Raw genomic sequence first — 19,763 nt, forward strand, 5'->3', positions numbered from 1 at the left:
TGGACTATTCGGGGTCACCAGGGGCGATTCTAGGATTTTGATTTTAGGGGGGCTCAGCCCCCTAATAAGGGTATGATTAAAAAAATATTATTTGACTATATGATTAATCTGTTCTATATTTATTTCTATTCATTAAAAATAACAACATGAATTATCAATTTGCCACTTCTATAAATCAAGTACAAATCTAGTATAAATAGTATAAATCAAAAATCCCTTTACTCTACGCTTACTCTAATTTATGTATCATGACACTCCTCCTGATTCATTATTACTTAATACAAAACTATATTTAATAATACAAAACAAAATAACTCCACATTCTCTCTCTGGGCCATCTAGTGCTTTCAGACAATGATGTGTGTCATTTCTGTGCATGGCTGCATAATGTAATGTCAAAATACATTATAATATGTCTGTAATTGTAAAAAGTAAATTAAAATAAATCATGATCGTTTTCTGAATCTAAAGTATGTTTTCATGGGTGTTAATCACTTCATTTTTGTAGGCTGAAGCCCCCCTAAAAAGGGCCTAGTGACGCCCCTGGGGGTCACCCCTACACTGGTCACACTGCATGTGCATGTGATTATGACTCTTATGATTATGACCAATTATGTTCATAATCAAATGACACTATATGTGAATCGCTCTACACTGCTCACTCATCCTGAAACGCAGTGCAGTTAATGCCATAGATGTATGTATATATGCATACATAGATGCCACATTTGACGGCTCCAGGGCAGGCACGTCAATGTGCCCACCATCTATCAATGGTCAGCATGTCATCACTCACAGTAAGAATCAAATGATGCCACAACATTATACAGCTTCTGATTGTGAAACTGCCGAGATTTATATTCCCAAACAAATGGGATAACCATTCACAGGTGAGAATGTGTTGGTTTGTGTTCTTATATGTATTAACTCAATATTACAGGATTTTACTAAGGTACTTTTACTTTTACTATAACTTTTTAATGCTATGTTAGCTGTTGCCTTCTTCTTGTTGTATTGTGTTAGTTTAGCAAAACTAAACTAACATCTCCTGAAGTCAATTGCAGATATAGATATTCATACATGCGTCTAACTACAGTTACAGACAACAGTCAACTTGCTCTCGAATGTTCATGAACCTGCTTAGACCGTTTCAATATGGCAGATGGCTTGTGTATAGCGGCCAACAGAAACAGCTGCCAATGAGGCATCTATGTATATACTGCCCAGCCAAAAAAAGTAACTTTTTAGATTTAAACAGACAATAGACAATAGACATGTGTAAGTGTCTATGATTGGATCATTAGTGAGTGCGTTTACATGCATGTTCTTATGTTCTGTTCGATTATGCTAATTAAGCCGACAAAGAAACGTGGTCATGTAAACGCAGTAACCCATTTTCTTTTATCGGAGTAAGGTCATAAACGGCATAAACATAACCCGGTCGGAACAGGTAGTTTTTTTGGCTCTTACCCCGATTTTGCGCAGCATGTAAACGCATTAACCTGCTTTCTGTCGGCTTAATTGAAGTGTGCATATGTTATACGTTACAGAAACGCATCCTTAGTGCAGATTTAAATGCATCCAGACAGAGCGAGCATTTAAATGAAGGAAAGGAAGAAGGAAATATATCGTAAACGCAGACTCTTTCAAGACCCAGAAAACTGTAAAAATGTGTTCTCATCTCTCGTGCAGCAGAATTGGTTCAGTCAAAACGCTGCATCTGTAACTACATGAGAGAATAATATGAGCCTTAAGTTTCTCACTGACATGTTGCAAGCTTTATTTAACATCACAACTGACAAAACATGTGGAATACTCAGAGTCAGAAATAGGCAAATTATTATTTTTGACGTCACTACAGGGAAATAACCCGCTTTATTTATAAAGTCATGTAAACGCGGTTTACTTGCATTGTCAGTTTACTGGTTTGCATGTAAATGGGGAAAACTGGTTATTTCAACAAGCTTGTGAGTTATAAGCTTACTGGTGTGCATGTAAACGTGCTCACTGCAATAATTATTATGTTTCTAGCAAGTTATATGTTTGGCAAAAGTTCTTCTAATCCTAATTTATTGAGTGTGTAGCTTTTCATTTCTCAAACAACCATGTAGGAAGATGTATCATGGCTATATTCTAGGATGGCAAAGCCAAGATTCATCAGCCTCAAACTGTGAAAGAATGGTTGGGAGAGAGCATTAAGAATCATTTTCACACATGAATTGGCAGCTCTGAGCCCAGACCTTAAGTTTATTGAAAGTCTATGGGATGTACTGGAGTAAACTTTACAGAGTGCTTGACTCTTGCATTGTCAATACAAGATATTGACCAAAAATGTATGCTCCTGTTGATGGAAAGAAATGCTGTGATGTTACTTCCGTCAAGAGGTGCATACATTTTTGGTCAAGATCATATTAGAAGAACTGTTGCCAAACATATAACATGCTAGACTGCATAATGATCCAATCATAGACTCTTCAGCATTTGCCTATTTAAATCTAAACTGCGACTTTTTTGGGGCCAGGCAGTGTATATCTATTGTGAGAACAGTCAGAGTATTTCAGTGCTCATTTGAATTCAGTTGTCATTTAAAACCATTAAGGTTAAAATTGGGAGCAAAAAAGCAGTTATTTCTTGATCCTAATGTCTAGAAAACTTTACATAAGAAGCACTCTAGTTATCTATGACGAGCAGGCCTATGTAGCATACATGAGTGTGTAATTAGTCTGTCGTAGATCCATGTGGGTTTATATTTACAGTATGTATGGTTAAGTGAATAAGACACACATGGAACAGAAATTGATTAACTGGGAATGGAGATGATAATTTCTCATTTAACAGCCTGTCCTACACATGTTTGTTTCAGTGCAGGTCAACTGCTCGCTCCGAGCCTTTAGGACAGGGTCCCTACAAAAGACCTGCTTTATAACACCAGCGGCCTGTCTGTTTTACAGAGATCTGGCAGTCATTTGCGCAACACCCACTTTGCAGCACTCCACACAGCCTTAGGGAAGAGCAAGCAGAGAATGAGAAAGACTGCAGTATGCTGAAGAATGGTTTGTATTTCTCTGTAGGGAGTAAAGAGAGGTGAGATGAGAGGAGAGAATGATAGAATCGGGTTATCTCAGGCTTCTGTGTTATTTGATGAGCTGGTTTTATCTGTAATCCTTCCTTGAAGATTTATTCATGAATTTTGCTTGCTATAGTCAATCAGCTCAGAGTTAATGGCTTTTAGCTGCAAAATTCATTGTCATCCAATAACTATTTGCATTTCAAATCGGCGAGAGGAGAGTGATATCAAGAGAGAAAGAAAGGGAGGACGTTTTTTGATCACATTTACAAAATCGGCGATCACCCTGACACTAGATCAGACACAAATGCATCAGATAAGCAGGGCTTTAAACTGGATGTTCATGCCAAATGAATGCAAATAGCTCATGTGCAGTAATAAATCTTCATTCAAAGTCTGAATTACACAGTATGTCACATGTGGTGTATTAACTGCATCTGTCAACAGAGCTTTTGTACTCCCCGTTCCTTTAAAATGTGCTAATTTCTGTTTGAATCACATTCGTTGCATACAAACCCCAGAAAGAAAGGCCAAAAATGAGTGAGAGATATCAGCCAACAGAACAGACACTGAGCAAGTCAGACTGCTGACGACAGCAAGCTGCCAGCTGTCCTGTTGTTTATCTCTCAGTTTCCGCTGTTTATGAAAGGTTAAGTGCACTTAGCGTTTTATTTAATGTGGGGTGTTTGGTCGGACGCAAAGAGAGGTGTGAATGTATGGAGTGAACGGAGCAAAGGGAAGGGACAATGACCCTTTTCTTCCAAACACAAAGAGATTCTCATACAATCTTTTTGACCACAGACCACAAGACTGTCAGATGGAAACTGTATTGAAAATAAAATAAAGCTGTGTGAGAGCGAGGATAAATGACTTACGGTGCCCTTTAAAGTGCTTACATTGCCAGCCGGCTGTAGCCATTTAGATTTCAGCCATGTCAACAACAGCAGCCAGAAGTAATAAATCAATTCACCAGCTCATGGCCATCGACAGCAGAGCACAACTCCACATGGTATACCGTGGGAGCCTCAGGCCTGTGTGTGTGCATTGATGTCAGAAAATGTGTTTATTTTGCAACCAAGGGAACGTCCTTCACAGTACAGTACTGTCTCCTCACTGCTCTTTCCACCCCTACCTGTGTTTACTCCTTTATTCATTCGCTTCTTTCATCCTGTCCAGAAGATCTATTTCTTTTTACTATATCCTCACTTTCTTTCTCAGTCTAGCCCCATTTACTTTAGTTACAGAGTGTAAAATGAACAGAGTTTCAAGATTAATGTCCACAAGTTCTTTTTAAATTGCTGTTGCTGCAATTTATTAAAGTTCTGTAACAAAGTAAACTGTCCACTCAGAATGCTTGAGAATTAACTATCCACTGTTGCTTACTCAGAAGATCACAAGACAAATGTATATAGTGTTTTAAATGAATGCATTTCAGAACCATGGACAGTGATAGAATTAGCAGTTGAAAGGATGAAGCCCTCATTACCAGAAAAATAGAGTCTTATAATGAAGTCAATGAAAAGCAACTCAAATAACCACTTGTTAAAACTGAGCTATGCAGAAGAGCATCTCTGAACACGTCAAACCTTGAAGCAGGTGGGCTACAGTAGCAGAAGACCACACAGGGTGCCACTCTTGTCAGCTAAGAACAGGATACTGAGGCTACAATTCACACCAAAAATGGACAATAGAAGATTGGAAAAACTTTGCTTGGTCTGATGAGTCTCAATTTCAGCTGTGACATTCAGATGGTAGGGTTAGAATTTGGTGCAAACAACATGAAAAAGCATCCTGGCTTGTATCAACGGTTCAGGCTGGTGGTGTTGGTGTAATGGTTTGGCATAGTTTGGGCCCCTTAGTACCAATTTAGCATAATTTAAAAGCCACAGTCTACCTGAGTATTGTTGCTGACAATGTCTATCCCTATATGTCCACACTGGACCCATCTTCTGATGGCTACTTCCAGCAGGATAATGCACCACGTCACAAAGCTCAAATCATCTCAAATTGGTTTCTTGAGCACGACAATGAGTTCACTTTACTCAAATGGCCTCACAGTCACCAGATCTCAATGCAATAGTGCACCTCTGGGATCTGGTGGAACGGGAAATTCGCATCATGGATGTGCAGCTGACAAATCTGCAATATGGACCAAAATCTCTGGAGGAATGTTTCCAGCACATCTTGCATAAATGCTGATCTCATCAACTTTTTATTTATCAAAGAATCCAGGGGGAAAAAAATTCCACAAAAATATTAAGAAGCTGTTTTCAACATTGATAATAATTATATATATATATATATATATATATATATATATATATATATATATATATATATATATATATATATATACACACATATATATTTGATGTGAATAAAATGTGATTTATTAGGGAATAAATCACATTTTAAATGATCTTAAAGTAGTAAACAGTTATTTTAATTGTAATAATATTTCACAATATTTCCTTTTTTCTAATTTTTTTATCAAATAAATGCAGCCTTGGTGAGCATAAGAAAATTCTTTGAAAAGCTTAACTGACTCCAAACATTTTAATGGCAGTGTATAAAATATATAAATAAATAAAATATATAGATTTGTCTGCCACTTCAACTGGAAAAGATCCAGTGCTTCATCTGGCTAGTCGATCCCTACTGACATCTCAGTCTGGTGAGTAACAACGGAGGGATTATTTAGGCCTAATACATGTCTTTCCTTTTGCCAGGTGACAGAAAAGGTGTCAGACTTCCATTCTCAGTCATGTCAAGAACAGCATGTCTTTAGCCTCCAAGACCCCCAGAATACCTACCAACTTGTCAAGGTGCTAGAGCTTGCGAAGCTACTCAGGTGAGGGCTAATGATTACACAGGAGAGAAACAGCCGAGAGAATGGCTCAGCATCTAGTGCTATTCCTATTAGGATCAGACCAGCCTGGATTCCATCAGCTGTTACTGGCTCAGTAATAGATAAGAAAGCAGCTTTTTCCACAGACAAAAAACACACTCATGCTCAACCAGCACTCTCAGCAAAGAAGACCGACCAAGAGGGCGAGTATAATTTATTACCAAATTACTATGACATTATCATAAATGGCCTATATTTCATGTCATGTAGGCCAGAATAATAAAGAAAGCTGCTGGTTTGGCTTTAATCCAAAACAGAGACTGTAAAGAAGCTAGAGTGCTTTACCACCAACAGCTCTACAGATCAATTCTACTGGCAAGGCAAGTGCATTAGTTGTGGGATTTTGGGGGTTTTGTGAGTAAAAAAAAAAAAAAAAAAAAAAAAAAACTACTAAGACTGCCAACAATAGAGATTTTGAAATAATGGGGCTTCTACCTAAATCCAGGGTCATGAGTTCAACCTTGTCTTAGTGGATTATTCCATCCAGAAACAGGAATTCCTGAAATCATCAAAGCAACGTGGGACCAACAAACCTCTCTGCACAGGTGTATAAAAACTGGCACAGGACTAGCAACAGACTGATTTATCAACCAATACAGTATTTAGACATTTTTAGAATACAATCACTGGTCTAAATCAGTCTTTGGTTGCTCTGACTTAAAATTCCAACAGAATATTGTGGCAATCAGGGCAGGGCTGAGAGCCGTGGGAACTGAGCAAGTGCTAGTAAGCGTCACCTGCACGACACATCTGCCTCGAGTCAAGTTTTTTTTTTTTTATTATTTATTTCATAATTAAAGAGTTATGTTGAATGTTCGCCAGTTCCCGACCCCTTCTTCCCTAAACATTAAACCTTGCTACAAAGATATTTAAAAAATAAATAAAATAAAATTCTCTTCAATACTATAAATGTCAATGAATGTCAACAATCCAGTGTGGTTTGGACATTCTTCAAAATATCTTTGTTAGAGTTCTACAGAAGAAAGTCAGTCCTGCAGGGTTGAAACAACATGAGCAAGGCCTAAAATTAAAAAAATTGTGTGAGTAGAAATTGATGTTGGCGAGTATATGAAACTGTGTCACTCGCCAGTTGGCTGGTAACATTTTTATGAATATCTAACAATGCATGAATGTGAACAAACATGAACGAAGCTCGGGACAGATGAAGGCTCAGCACTGAATCGTCGCAAAAGATTAAAGGGGTGGTTCATTGCATTTTCACATTTTTAAAGGGGACCTATTATGGATACAGCAGTAATGAAGGTGAGGGCACTTTATTACAGTTCATCTGAGTTTATTTACAGATATAAAATGTACCAGTTTACCAGTTTAAGCACCACCCGAAAAGGCATAAGGTCTTTATATATTTGTTTACTGTTAGTTGTAACGAGTGTTTCTGTGTTATTCGCAATATTTGTTGGTGATTATAATACAAGGGAAAGAGAGAGAGTTTATGGATAATATTTTAATGCACACTTGCAGTGTTTTATTAAGCTCTTACAGTGATTTTCTAGAGTGAAAATGGACGCTTCATCTTTTCTGTTAAGTACAATAAATGTCATAAAACTCATCTGTATAGTTTTGGCCATCATTCGTTCATATATTCACAGTTTCTGACATTATTATGCGTCCTGACTGACTCCTGACAGAGAGAACGAGCTCTTGAAGCTCTGCCCTCTTAGGCCGAGTGCAGCAGCTCATTTGCATTTAAAGGGACCACACTAAAACGGCTTGTTTTTGCTCATCCACTAAAAGTGGCAATTTTAACATGCTATAAAAAATTATCTGTGAGGTATTTCAAGCTAAAACTTCACATACACACTCTGTGGACACCAGAGACTTATTTTACATCTTGTAAAATGGGGCATAATAGGTCCCCTTTAACTTTATTTAGTGTGTAATGTTGCTGCTTGAGCATAAAGAGTATCAGCAAAGTTACAGTACTGAAAGTTCAATGCAAACGGAGATATTGCCTTTTAAAGTTATGGCAGTTTAATGCCTACAAAAATGACCGATTTGGACTACAACAAGCTTTTTCCTGGGTTGGTGACATCATAAACCCTGCAATTAACATAAACCCTGCCCCCGGGAACACAAAACAAAGTGGAATAGAACTCATTATAATCAGTGAACTTGTCTACACTGGATGCGGCGCTGAAGACAGCTTCCAGAATCTACACGTGTGATGAAGCAGTTCCCACTTTAAAAGCAGAAGCTGCTGTTTATGGGCCCCAAACTGTAAGTATGTTTTATTGTTTGTACATGTCTTTTAAATGTATTATGTTGCTATTTTTTGGTTGCATCAAGACCAATGCGTTCTAGCCAGTTAGCTAAATTCTATTGCATACTTCTCCAACAAACAACAACAAACTTCTATGTTCACAAACAGTTGTTCATGCTATAAATTAAACAATACCTTTACAAAAATGCTACTACTCAGTAATGTATTCAGCTACAGTAAAGTTTTAATGTATATTTGTATATTGAAAGCCAACAAACAGCAGTAACATTTACAAGTGACAGCATATTTAAACACTTTGACACAAATACAAATGGAAATACTTGACCCTCTTCATTACTGCTACCTGGGTCTGACTCGGGCTCAATTTGATATGCCCATATAGACGCCATTATTTACATTTCCACTGAAGCAAGCAGTCAAACAACACAAGGATGTCGTGTTTTTTTGTTGTTTTTTTTTAAACAAAGTATTAAGACTATTAATCAAAGTATTAACAAAAGTATTAAGTATTAACCGCACCCCATAAACACAATCAAGCCTAGAAAAAAAACACGTAACCACCCCTTTAATAATATTTTAAATTTATATTAGTTAGGCTAGTACTTTTAGCTGTGGTATTCGAAATTGTAAAATATAATTGTGAATTTCCACTGTTATCTAAAACAGTGGTGTCAGAACTGCCTGTTTTTGCAAAAACTGTTTCATGGCCGGTATGAAAAAAGTTTTAGGCCCTTAACATGAGGGTGACTAAACGATGATAGAATCGTAATTTTTGGGTGAACTATCCCTTTAACGACTGAAATCTGTAACACAAAACCGTGAAATTGGGCAATTATGTCTCTGTATTTCACAGGGTGTGAGGGAGAGGAGTGTATAAAGAGGAAGATGGAGAGCCAATGCAGTCTTTAGGTTTTAGGATCTAAACACAGCTTTATTGGTCTCTATGCATAAACAAGAACACGGGAATATGGAAAAGATGAAGAAATACAAAATAAAGAACTGCATGGTAACAGTATAACATGCACAACCAAAGTGCATCTAATACAATACAATACACAGAATAAGACTTGCCCCTGAATAAAGAAAGAAGCTGAGCTAACAAATATCCATTTAAGAGCTGTCATGTGCCTGTAGTTCTTATGAACCAGCAACAAAACCTGTTTACAAACTCCTGCAAATGCTACTATTGTATTGTCTTTTTTTCCAATTGTGTCTCACCTCTGCTTTCAGTCTCACTTGTAATCTAAGTAAATTTAATTTTACTCTTTTTTCTATCCAGTGGTGCTACTATCAAAAGTATTCAAGATGCTTTCATATCAGCAATCATGTGATCACCCAATAAAGCCCTTAAACACCTGTTTAACTTCTGTAGGAGCACAGTATGCTTATTAAACTAGCACATGCCTATAACCTTGCGCAGATAATGAATGAAAACAGTGAAATATTAATTGTGGAAAGGTTTCAGTAGACGCACTACACATTTAATTAGCTTGTGTTGTTAGCTCGCTGTCTAAATGAGATCTTGCTTACTTAGCTATGGAGAACACAAATACAAAAAGTAATTACAAGGTCATATAAGGTGGACAGTTTTTCAGTTTTCTGAACAATCCAGAGGAACACTTGGTGGCCTGAAATGAATGAAATACTGCCACCTGTTGTAAATGTACCTACATTACAATATGTACAACAAAACAATAGGGACTGCAGACAAGCAACGGCTTGCCAGGTTTCATCAAGCCAAAAAATAGAACAATAAACTCATCCTGTCTGCTGCACCTGCCCAATATTGATTTATCCTGTCTCTCCATCCTTATCTGTCATCTCTTGCTCTCACTCTGTTGCGTGGATGGTCGCTCTTTCCCTCTCTCTCTTCACCTTTTCTCTGCTGCTGCCAGCATCACTAATATCATTTCAAAGGATGAAACATACAAATTTGACTCCTACAGGGGCAAGTGACTTATCAAAACTGACAGCACGTGGTTTATCAACAGATGGGAATTGGTAACCGTGCTCACGTACACACCTTGTAATCACTGGGTGGCGAGTCTATCTCTCCAAATCCGTAATCCTTCTGTCACTAACTCTAAGGTCAGAGGAGATATCTAAAAGTGTGTGTGTGTGTGTGTGTGTGTGTGTAAGCTTGCACTCAATTTTGACAGAGCGAGCAGATCAACACAGATTAATCTCTACACTTTCCCAGCATGCACTAGGAGGGTTTCCCTCTCCTCTTTATTCTTTTTTCTCTTCCTGAAAAGTGAAATGTCAGACTACTGATTTTCCACTGGAATGTTCTGGCATCAAAACACTCAACTTAAGTGTCTCACTGCATTATATCTCTTTATCTTGCTAAACTCTGTCATTCTTGTCATTTTCATCTATGCCATCTCAAATGTCATGCGGTATTATGCTGCTAATTTTACCGTCTGCAATGAAACTGTTACATTTGAATTCAACAAAAATGTTGCCATTTTGGTCATCCATATATTTCTGTTATCATTCTAATTATCTTTATGTATGTATTTTTTTCTCATATAGTTGGTTTATTTTTCTCATATAGTTGGATGCCATATATATGGTTAAAAACTAAGCAAAATGCCTGATTTACAATCAGACCATAAATAATCAGTCAAATGTAGTTTTCAAAACAAACTTTATTACTAATCATCTACAGAAAGAAAAAGAGGTAAAATAGAATAAGAGATAAAGAGAAAATATGAAAGAGAAATGATGTAGGCAGTGCAACACATATCTTCATAATGACAGACACCACTGAGACTTTACTACCAATAACTCATTGATCGCTTCAATCCCCATTTATCAGCCTCTTCTAAACACATCTATAAATAAAACTTACCTTCCTCTGTGACTGATTCTTTTGACAGAGCAGCACTAAGAACTAACATAAGGTATTCATTCAGTAAACACATAGAGCACTGGGTCTGAGTGCACATGCCTTGAGGGTGTGTGTGTGTGTGTGTGTGTGTGTGTGTGTGTGTGTGTGTGTGTGTGTGTGTGTGTGTGTGTGTGTGTGTGTGTGTGTGTGTGTGTGTGTGTGTGTGTGTGTGTGTGTGTGTGCTTTTGTTTATATTACATTGTGGGGACCAAATGTCCCCATGATGTAATATAAACCTGAGTTCACCTACATCGTGGGGACCAGCCAGCGGTCCCCACAATGTAAATGGGTTTATAAATCATATAGAATGAGTTTTTGTGAAAAAGTAAAAGTTTGCACAGTTTCCTGTGAGGGTTAGGTTTAGGGGTAGGGGCAGGGTAGGGGGATAGAATGTACAGTTTGTTCAGTGTAAAATGCATTGAAGTCTATGGAAAGTCCCCACAATTCACAAAAACAAACATGTGTGTGTGTGTGTGTGTGTGTGTGTGTGTGTGTGTGTGTGTGTGTGTGTGTGTGTGTGTGTGTGTGTGTGTGTGTGTGTGTGTGTGTGTGTGTGTGTGAGAGAGAGAGAGAGAGAGACCAAGGATAATGAAATGAGAGAAGGTATTATAACCTTGAGTTGATTGACTTGCAGTGTATAGAGGAAAGTTCATGAAGGACATGCTAAATATGATGCTAAGAGAAATGTACAGTATGTGTGAAAGCTGTGGTCGCAGGTTGTACACATGTCAATCATTTGATTTCAGTACTCTACCTGTTTGGCCAGGTTGACTGCATCTGAGGTCAATCTGTCTCTGAGGTGAGAGTCGAGCTGGGCAGCAGGAGCGATCTCTACCACCTTCTGATGTCTCCTTTGGATAGAGCAATCCCTCTCATAAAGATGAATTACGTTTCCATATTTATCACCTATGAGTGAAAGCAGAAAGAATAAATACTGAGAGAAGGGAGATGTGAGAGAGAGATGTGAAGATAAAGTTTTGAGTTTAATTCTTAAATGGGTTACTCCCACAATGCAGAACACTTCCATGGCCCTGCATGGAATATAATAATTTATCATCTGAATATAATAAATTAAATATTTTCTTATTTTAAGATAATATCTACAACGAAAATCAACTAAATCAGCTACTTTGGTTCTTTGCTTTGAGCCTGGGCCTTAACTGAAGGCATTGAGAAGGACAAGCCCCCCACCCAACAGCGCTCGTCAATGTCAACCATAATTGAGACGGCCAATCAAATCAAAATAGGCAGGCCAAGTGCAAATTTCAGTGCTTTAGTTTTAACGGTGGAAGTAAGCATGGTAAGTGCTATAATTAGCTAAACATTTAGAATTTGGCAGCTATGTTACGATAGAAATGTGAAACATTAACTTTATGAAATTTTGCTGTTTTCAATTGAAACTATAATATCATTTACATGATTCATATAATTCATAACTGAATGTGATGAAACAAGAAATGTTTAGCGTTTTTGACATTTTAGACATACAAATAAGTGTGAATGTGTCCATATTTTAAAATTGTCTTTGCAAATAGTTTAAATTGATTACTTCATAACTACAATTAGACATACAACCAATCTTATTATTTTTCTTTATTCTATTATAGGTATAGTTCACCCCAAAATGAAAATTTGCTGTTAATTTCACTTTGAGATTAAAAAAAAAACTATTGACTTCCTTTCTATGAATCACCAAGGACCACAGTTTCTTCTTTACTGTTCTACTGAAGAAAAAAAAAAGTCACCTACATCAAGGATGGCCTGAGGGTGAGTAAATTAACAGTACATTTTCATTATTGGGTGAACTATCCCTTTTAATCCTTTAATTGTTTAATTCCTTTAAGTAAAAAGACCAATACTCAGGCACAGAAAAAAAAGGGGGGGGAGCATTGGTCAAGACATGGTTATGGCCTTGGTTTGAGCAGATGTTGTCATTATTGTAATGTCACATTTTTAAAAAAAATTGCAATGGAAAATGGAATACTTTTCTCAATTCCTTTCTCAAACCAATATGTTTTCTCGTGCGCATTGTTTTACTTGATAAATATATCATACTGTAGGTCTTTCATGTGTCCTCAACTGAACTTTTCATTCACTTTGTCTTTCGTAATATCCCTTTAGCTATCAAAAGCCAGGAAGTGACATCACACAAACATGACCAAGATTTAACAACAATATCATCTTTTAGTGAATGCGTTGTATTTTGTTGATACTCTCCTTTAATTTAAAGTTAATTCCTTTGTATCTCAGATCTTTGTCTATTTGTTTTTTGGTATGACATTCACAGTGGAGGACAAGAAGACAGTCATAAAAACAGTTTATCTGAGAGTGAGAGAAAGGGAGAAAGAGAGCATGTTGTTGGTGTTCCCTGGACACACTCAGAGCCATTCTCTGTTAACAAGCCCAATTCAATTCCAGCTGTATGTTATCGACTATGAGCTCTGTTCCAGACGAGCAAATCACGTCTAATGAGCCAAAATACTCAGCTATAATGGCTGAAATACACCAGAGAGAAGCTAACAGATCATAGTAAGCAAATATGTGCACACGGCCTAGGGACTTGCAGACAAATTCTTATATTATCCCACTCTGTTTCATTTGTTAACACAAATATACACAAACACAAAATACAAAATACACACCTGGATTAATATACTCACCAAGAATTTGTACTTCAATGTGTCGTGGTTTCTCGAGGAACTTCTCAACAAACAGAGCACCATTACCGAATGCCGCCAGAGCCTCTGAATACGCTCTCTGATAGTTCTCCTCTAGCTCCTGCCAAATTAGTCAAAGTTTAGTACAATAATTAAAAAAAAAAAACAATGACCAAAATAATCATCATATGTACACATCATGTATATACCGTTCAAAAATTTGGGGTCAGTAAGATGTTTTTGTTCTTTTGCTCACCAAGGCTGCATGTATTTGAATGTATTTAAATGCTTTCAATTTGAATATATTTTAAAAATGTAATTTATTCTTGTGATGACAAAGCATCATTACTCCAATCTTCTGTGTCACATGATCCTTCAGAAATCATTCTAAGTTACTGATTTGGTGATTAAGAAACATTTCTTTTTATCAAAGCTGGAAACAGTTGGAAAAGTTCAAAAGTGCTTTGTAAATCTTTACTGTTACTTTCAATCAATTTAATGCATCCTTGCTGAATAAAAGTATTAGTTTCATTAACTGACCCAAAACCTTTGATATTTAACATAATATAATGTAACAATTAAAGCCAGGCACAGTTTTAAAATTAAAGAATGCAAAGGGTCATTTCGAGTGCATATCTGATAAACTGAAAGGAAATTCTGAATAGTAGAGAACAAATAGTAATGATTGCTATTGTTAATCGAACAGAGACCACACACACCCTAATGTCATTTGGTGAGCACTCGATTGTATTCATGAAAGGTTGAGCTTGATATACTTTCAATTCTTTTCTGTGAAGTAGTTGAAGACATGAACTGATGTGTCTTCAGAAACCATGGTGCAAAATGTTAACAAGACAAAGCTTGTCAACTTGTCTCACAGAGCCTTGTAGAAATAGGCAATAAACACTAAACACTTTTTTACAAGTGACAATAAATATAGGCAATAAATACAGCAAATGGACTATGTAGAGCTATCAGTGTCAGTGTGATATAGTATTACCCTGGTGTAGTAACTGTCACATGTGCATGTCCACATGTCAAGTGGAGGACATTAAGCATTTATCGTAGAGTAACACAATTGAATGCAGTCGTAAAAGACAGTAGCCACTGGCATAAAACAAAAAAAAAAATGCTATATACCCATGAGCAGAAAATGAGGCCCATTAACAGACGTGATTGACATGGTTTAGCGGGCTAGCCTTGAAAAACATTGCAATTATCTGACTAAGAGGAGCAGGGGACTGGTCATGATGTCAGGTTGTGTTTTTTAAAAGGGAAAAAGTGATTTTGTTGATCTAGCATGAATGTTATTGAGCCCTAGAATGAAAAAATGATGTGTGCAATTTGTTAAATTTTAAATTACTTTTCCCTATTCCAGTTTAGTTTGTAGAGATAGCAATAAGTAATAAGTGTAAACGCTATGGCGTTGTGGCACTCTGTATATTCAGTTGCTGGCCTGTTATCATCACAGTGACATATGATGGTTTTCTGATTCCCTAGTCATTTATTTTTTACGCCTTCACGGGCCAAAAGCTACACACACCTCATAATCTCTGACCACCCTCATCCCACGGCCTCCTCCTCCATATGCAGCTTTAAAGATGATGGGAAAGTCATAAGTTTTGGCAAACTCCAGAGCCTCTTGAAGAGATGAGATGGGAGCATCTGTTCCAGGAACAACTGGAACACCTTCATACACACACACATAAACACACACACATTTACTTAGCTATTTAAATGGGTCATTGCATAGACTTATATTGTTTTTTATATATATATACAGCTAGTTATAAAACTTTAATAAAGTTAAAACATTTTGACTGATTGTCCACAAAAGGAGGTTTGGTCAGATTTTGCTCACTTCTGGGAACAGATATGTCCCCAAAATATGGTTAAGTATGTAAAGCACACCAGCTACTAGTGTACTAGTAGCAAAAACCACCTAATCCGAGACCAAGTTAAGACCAAGACCAGTGTGTGCTGAGAGCGAGAAAAAACAGAGACTTTAAGCAGTTGAGACCAAGACCAGACCATATTCTTGAAAACAGCTCTCTTGTTCTAGTGATATGGCTTATTATATCATATGTTACAGGCTATAATATAAAAACAAGATTTCATACATTACATATGATTTTGCAATCATATCTTGAATTTTGTAGGCATTTGAATTAAATATCAAGACAATCTGCTCTCCATTGAATAATTGATTGCATTTTCTATAGGTTTTATTGATTTTTCAAGAACAAGGACATGTAAAATAATGTCATGTTCATTGGGGTGTTCTTTTTACTAATATAAACAAGCTTTTATCATGCTGACACAGCATGTAAGCACAGCTGGTTATGTCTGAAGTGAATGTAAATAGATGGGACATAAAAAAGGATAGGCGTCAGAAGAATGAATCAATAAATCCCTGAATCAATAAGCTGTACTTTGTACTGCTAGTCGGAAACTGCTGTCATGGCTCTGCGTCTCTGTGGATGGATTGGTAGGGGGGATTATTCAGTGACTCTTTCTGCCAGTTACATTGATCCACCAGTAGAGGCGATGATGACAAGACTGTCTTATATCAGGGTCACACTAGACTTAGAGCATGCAAAATTTCTACAGACACAATAACAGCCATGATATTACATTATTATATGATATTATACACACTTTTCATTTCATTAACTTCCATTCATACACATGGAAACGGAAGGGAGACAAAAAAAGCAAGCTCGTGCAAATTTCGTAGCATTCAAAAGTGAACTCTGGCCTGCAAATTCATAACCTTTCACATTGTCACCTGTGAAAAGTTGTCAAATTTCATCTGGAAATTAGAGCCTGAGGGTTATTACAATAATAGGCTGCATAATGCTGTGGCATTTTTGATGAAAATGTGTCGATTTGTTAGTATGAGTGAGGAACAGCGTCATGTTGACTGTTCCAAGATGGTGGACGCATTGACGTGTCTGGAGCAGCGAATGCATAATCTATGTATTCATATCTATGCTGTTTACATGTGGAAAGAGATCTCAGGGGTAGAGTTTATCAGGTACCTGCTTGAATGGCCAGGGCACGGGCTTCCACTTTATCCCCCATCTTGCGCACAACCTCTGGGGAAGGTCCAATGAATCTCACCCCGGCTTCAGCACAGGCTTGGGCAAAGTCTGCACGCTCTGATAAAAAGCCATAACCGGGGTGGATCGCATCCACATTATTTTCCTGAGAGGGAGAGAAGCACAGGCAGAAAAATACACATAGGATGAGAAATAGAAAGACAGAGAGAGAAATGAGAGCAGAATTAAAAAACATTAGCCAGGGACGTGTATGTGGCACAGAAGTCAGGCCTAATTATTCTGATTCTGGAAAATACTAATTTCATTAAAATCCCAATCAGAGAGAATTTGAAAGGCCCCTCTCTCTCTGTTGGCTGACTGTGTGCAACATGGTAATTGCATTGGAGAAAGACTAATTATTCTGAGGCCGTCTGCTGAGGTTAGAGACGATGATGTTGGCTGCTTGTTCGGTTTTAATATGGTGTGGTGTTGTGTGTGTGTGTTGCTTTGTGTTTATGCATTATTAGTGTATTGTTGTGGTGGCTAAGCTGCTGGTTTGAGAGATGAGCTGCCTGTGGCATAATGAGAGAGTTCGCCAAAGGATCTGAATCTGGCTGGCATCTCTGACACCACTCCAAAAAACAGGAATAGATCTATTTGAGCACCATATAGTGAAGTGCTGATGTGAATACTAAGCACTGGAAGAGATGCGTTTATTGCACAATGCAGACAGGCCGTCATTCAGAGAGTGACAGAGGAGGTGAATCACAGTCTGACAGATAGATATTTAACTGTCTAACCTTAGCCACTTTGATTATGTCAGGGATATGGAGATAGGCTGCAACGGGGGACAGGCCTCTGCCAATGAGGTAAGCCTCATCTGCCTTCTGCCTATGCATCTGGCCCGTGTCCTGCTCTGAATATACAGCTACCGTCCGGATACCGAGCTCTGTGCATGCCCGAAACACACGGATAGCTATTTCACCTGAAGGGAGAAAGAGAAACAATTGTAAAACAAGGGATTTTTTATTTATTTTTTGCTTTGTTTTGTTTTGTTTTTAAATGTGATTCAATTTGTGAAATGTAAACTGTGGTTAGTGGATAATAGTGATTAGGGATGTAACGATATATCATGTCACAATATATCGCAATAAAAAAATGACACAATATGTATAGTGGATAGTGACAATATGTATTATGTATATGTAGCTCACCCAAAATGAAAATTACTTTTATTAGTGTTAGTTCTACATTGAACTACTAGGGCTGGGTATTGACATAATTTTCACAATTTGATTCGATTCCTATTCACATGCTTGCGATTTGATTCAATATCGATTATTTTGGATGTAGTATATCACATCCAAAACATCTCTCAACTAATGCTGTAAACTACACATGGGAGTCAGTTGGTATTTCTATAATAATATTGAAGGTTACATTAATTTATTTACAAACACTTAAATTACACTCAATTATGTTTATTATAATAAATAAAGTTTAGAATTACATAATCACATTTCTACTCCAATTCTTTTTTGTTTTTGTTTTTTTTTAAATAGTGGCTGTCATAACTGATTTATTCAAACGTGCATTAAATATTAAAGAACACTATAATGAATATGTAACGTGCATAGCTATATTTATCATAATGTTGCTTTCTAGAGTACACTTTTCTAGCTGACTAACGAGTTTATGGTCACTGAATATGATTTTCTGAGGTAAATGTGACGTTACGTGACATTGTGTACAAGCTGTTTTACTGACGTCTTTCCGAGGTTGAAACACTGATTGAGCTATTACACGAGACACGATACGGATTTCGGTAAGTTGTACTGTATATTTTAACATACCTTCAGATGTTTAGTCATGTTTATTTCGCGCTGTAACTGGTATTAAAGCGGAGGAGAGGATGTTCACATGCGCTCCGTGCTGCCGCTTCTCTTTAACTGAGGCACTAAAGCGATCTGTCACGTCACATTAAACAGCGCCAAAACGGTATTTTTTTAATCTCATAATAAGATGGATGCCATTTGAAATCTGAGACTTTGCTTCATATCAAAAGCAGATGGCTCTGATCAAAAGTAACAAAGCACAAAGATTATTGCGATTGATTGAATGGGAGGCGCTACATATTCTGTTCATTCATCAACTGAAAACAGACTAGACTAATCGATTCTTGAGATTGAAGAATCGATATCCGTTCGTAAAAATGAGAATCGATTCAAATCGAGAAATCGATATGGTTTACCCAGCACTATGAACTACTATATAAAATGTTGAATATAATGTATAATAATGCAATGGGGGGTCATTTGTGAGTCCTGATAATGCCTATGTCTTGTGTTACCAGTAAAAAGTGGCCTAACGTTACATTACTTTAAATATACAGGGCTCTGTCTCAAGTGTCACGCATTGAGCGTGACAGTCACTCATTTCGGTCTTTTGTCACGCACTCCCGCCACACATTGTATTTCTCACGCAGAAAAAACTATTTATCATATATTTAATATGCCGCAGCGCCCAAAATGTATCTGGCCGCGCCGCTCTCTCTGGAACCGGGAAGGAATCAAGCGCGTCTCGAACCTGCCACTTATCAGCCAATCAGAAAATAGCACTATTGTATCTGGGTAAGATTTGACGCAACAACCAATGAAAAAAAAGCATGTCCTGGAATTGTTCACCATCATCCTCGTTCACCCACAGAGTGAACCACTGGAGCTCTGAGCATCACTGTGAGCACAGAGTAAGTCATGATCTCCTGTTTTAATGTTACAACAAATTCACAACTTGTTTGACACAAACAATGACAACTTGACTGCTGCTAGATAATCAGATAATCAGCTGAATTATATACTCACCTAGTTTACTTATTTATTTATTGGTCAGCTTATGATTATATATTTTTATTCATTTGTTATTTTCAATAATGAAGTGGTGTGTTTAGTGCATTCT

The 19,763-nt window shown here is 37.2% G+C and overlaps 1 protein-coding gene across 1 annotated transcript in view; it reads right to left on the minus strand.

Annotated features, from left to right (window-relative positions):
• pcxb (pyruvate carboxylase b) overlaps positions 1-19,763 on the minus strand; it is a 343,108-nt gene that overhangs the window by 312,360 nt on the left and 10,985 nt on the right. Inside the window, exons 3-7 of the mRNA XM_067401859.1 lie at positions 17,609-17,793; positions 16,809-16,974; positions 15,311-15,456; positions 13,771-13,888; positions 11,865-12,016 (exon numbers count right to left, since the gene is read on the minus strand). Of these exons, the coding sequence (XP_067257960.1) occupies positions 11,865-12,016; positions 13,771-13,888; positions 15,311-15,456; positions 16,809-16,974; positions 17,609-17,793 (767 nt within the window). The remainder of the gene's footprint in view (positions 1-11,864; positions 12,017-13,770; positions 13,889-15,310; positions 15,457-16,808; positions 16,975-17,608; positions 17,794-19,763) is intronic.

Source organism: Chanodichthys erythropterus, chromosome 11 (assembly GCF_024489055.1).
Source record: "Chanodichthys erythropterus isolate Z2021 chromosome 11, ASM2448905v1, whole genome shotgun sequence".
In the NCBI taxonomy this organism is placed as follows: Eukaryota; Metazoa; Chordata; class Actinopteri; order Cypriniformes; family Xenocyprididae; genus Chanodichthys; species Chanodichthys erythropterus.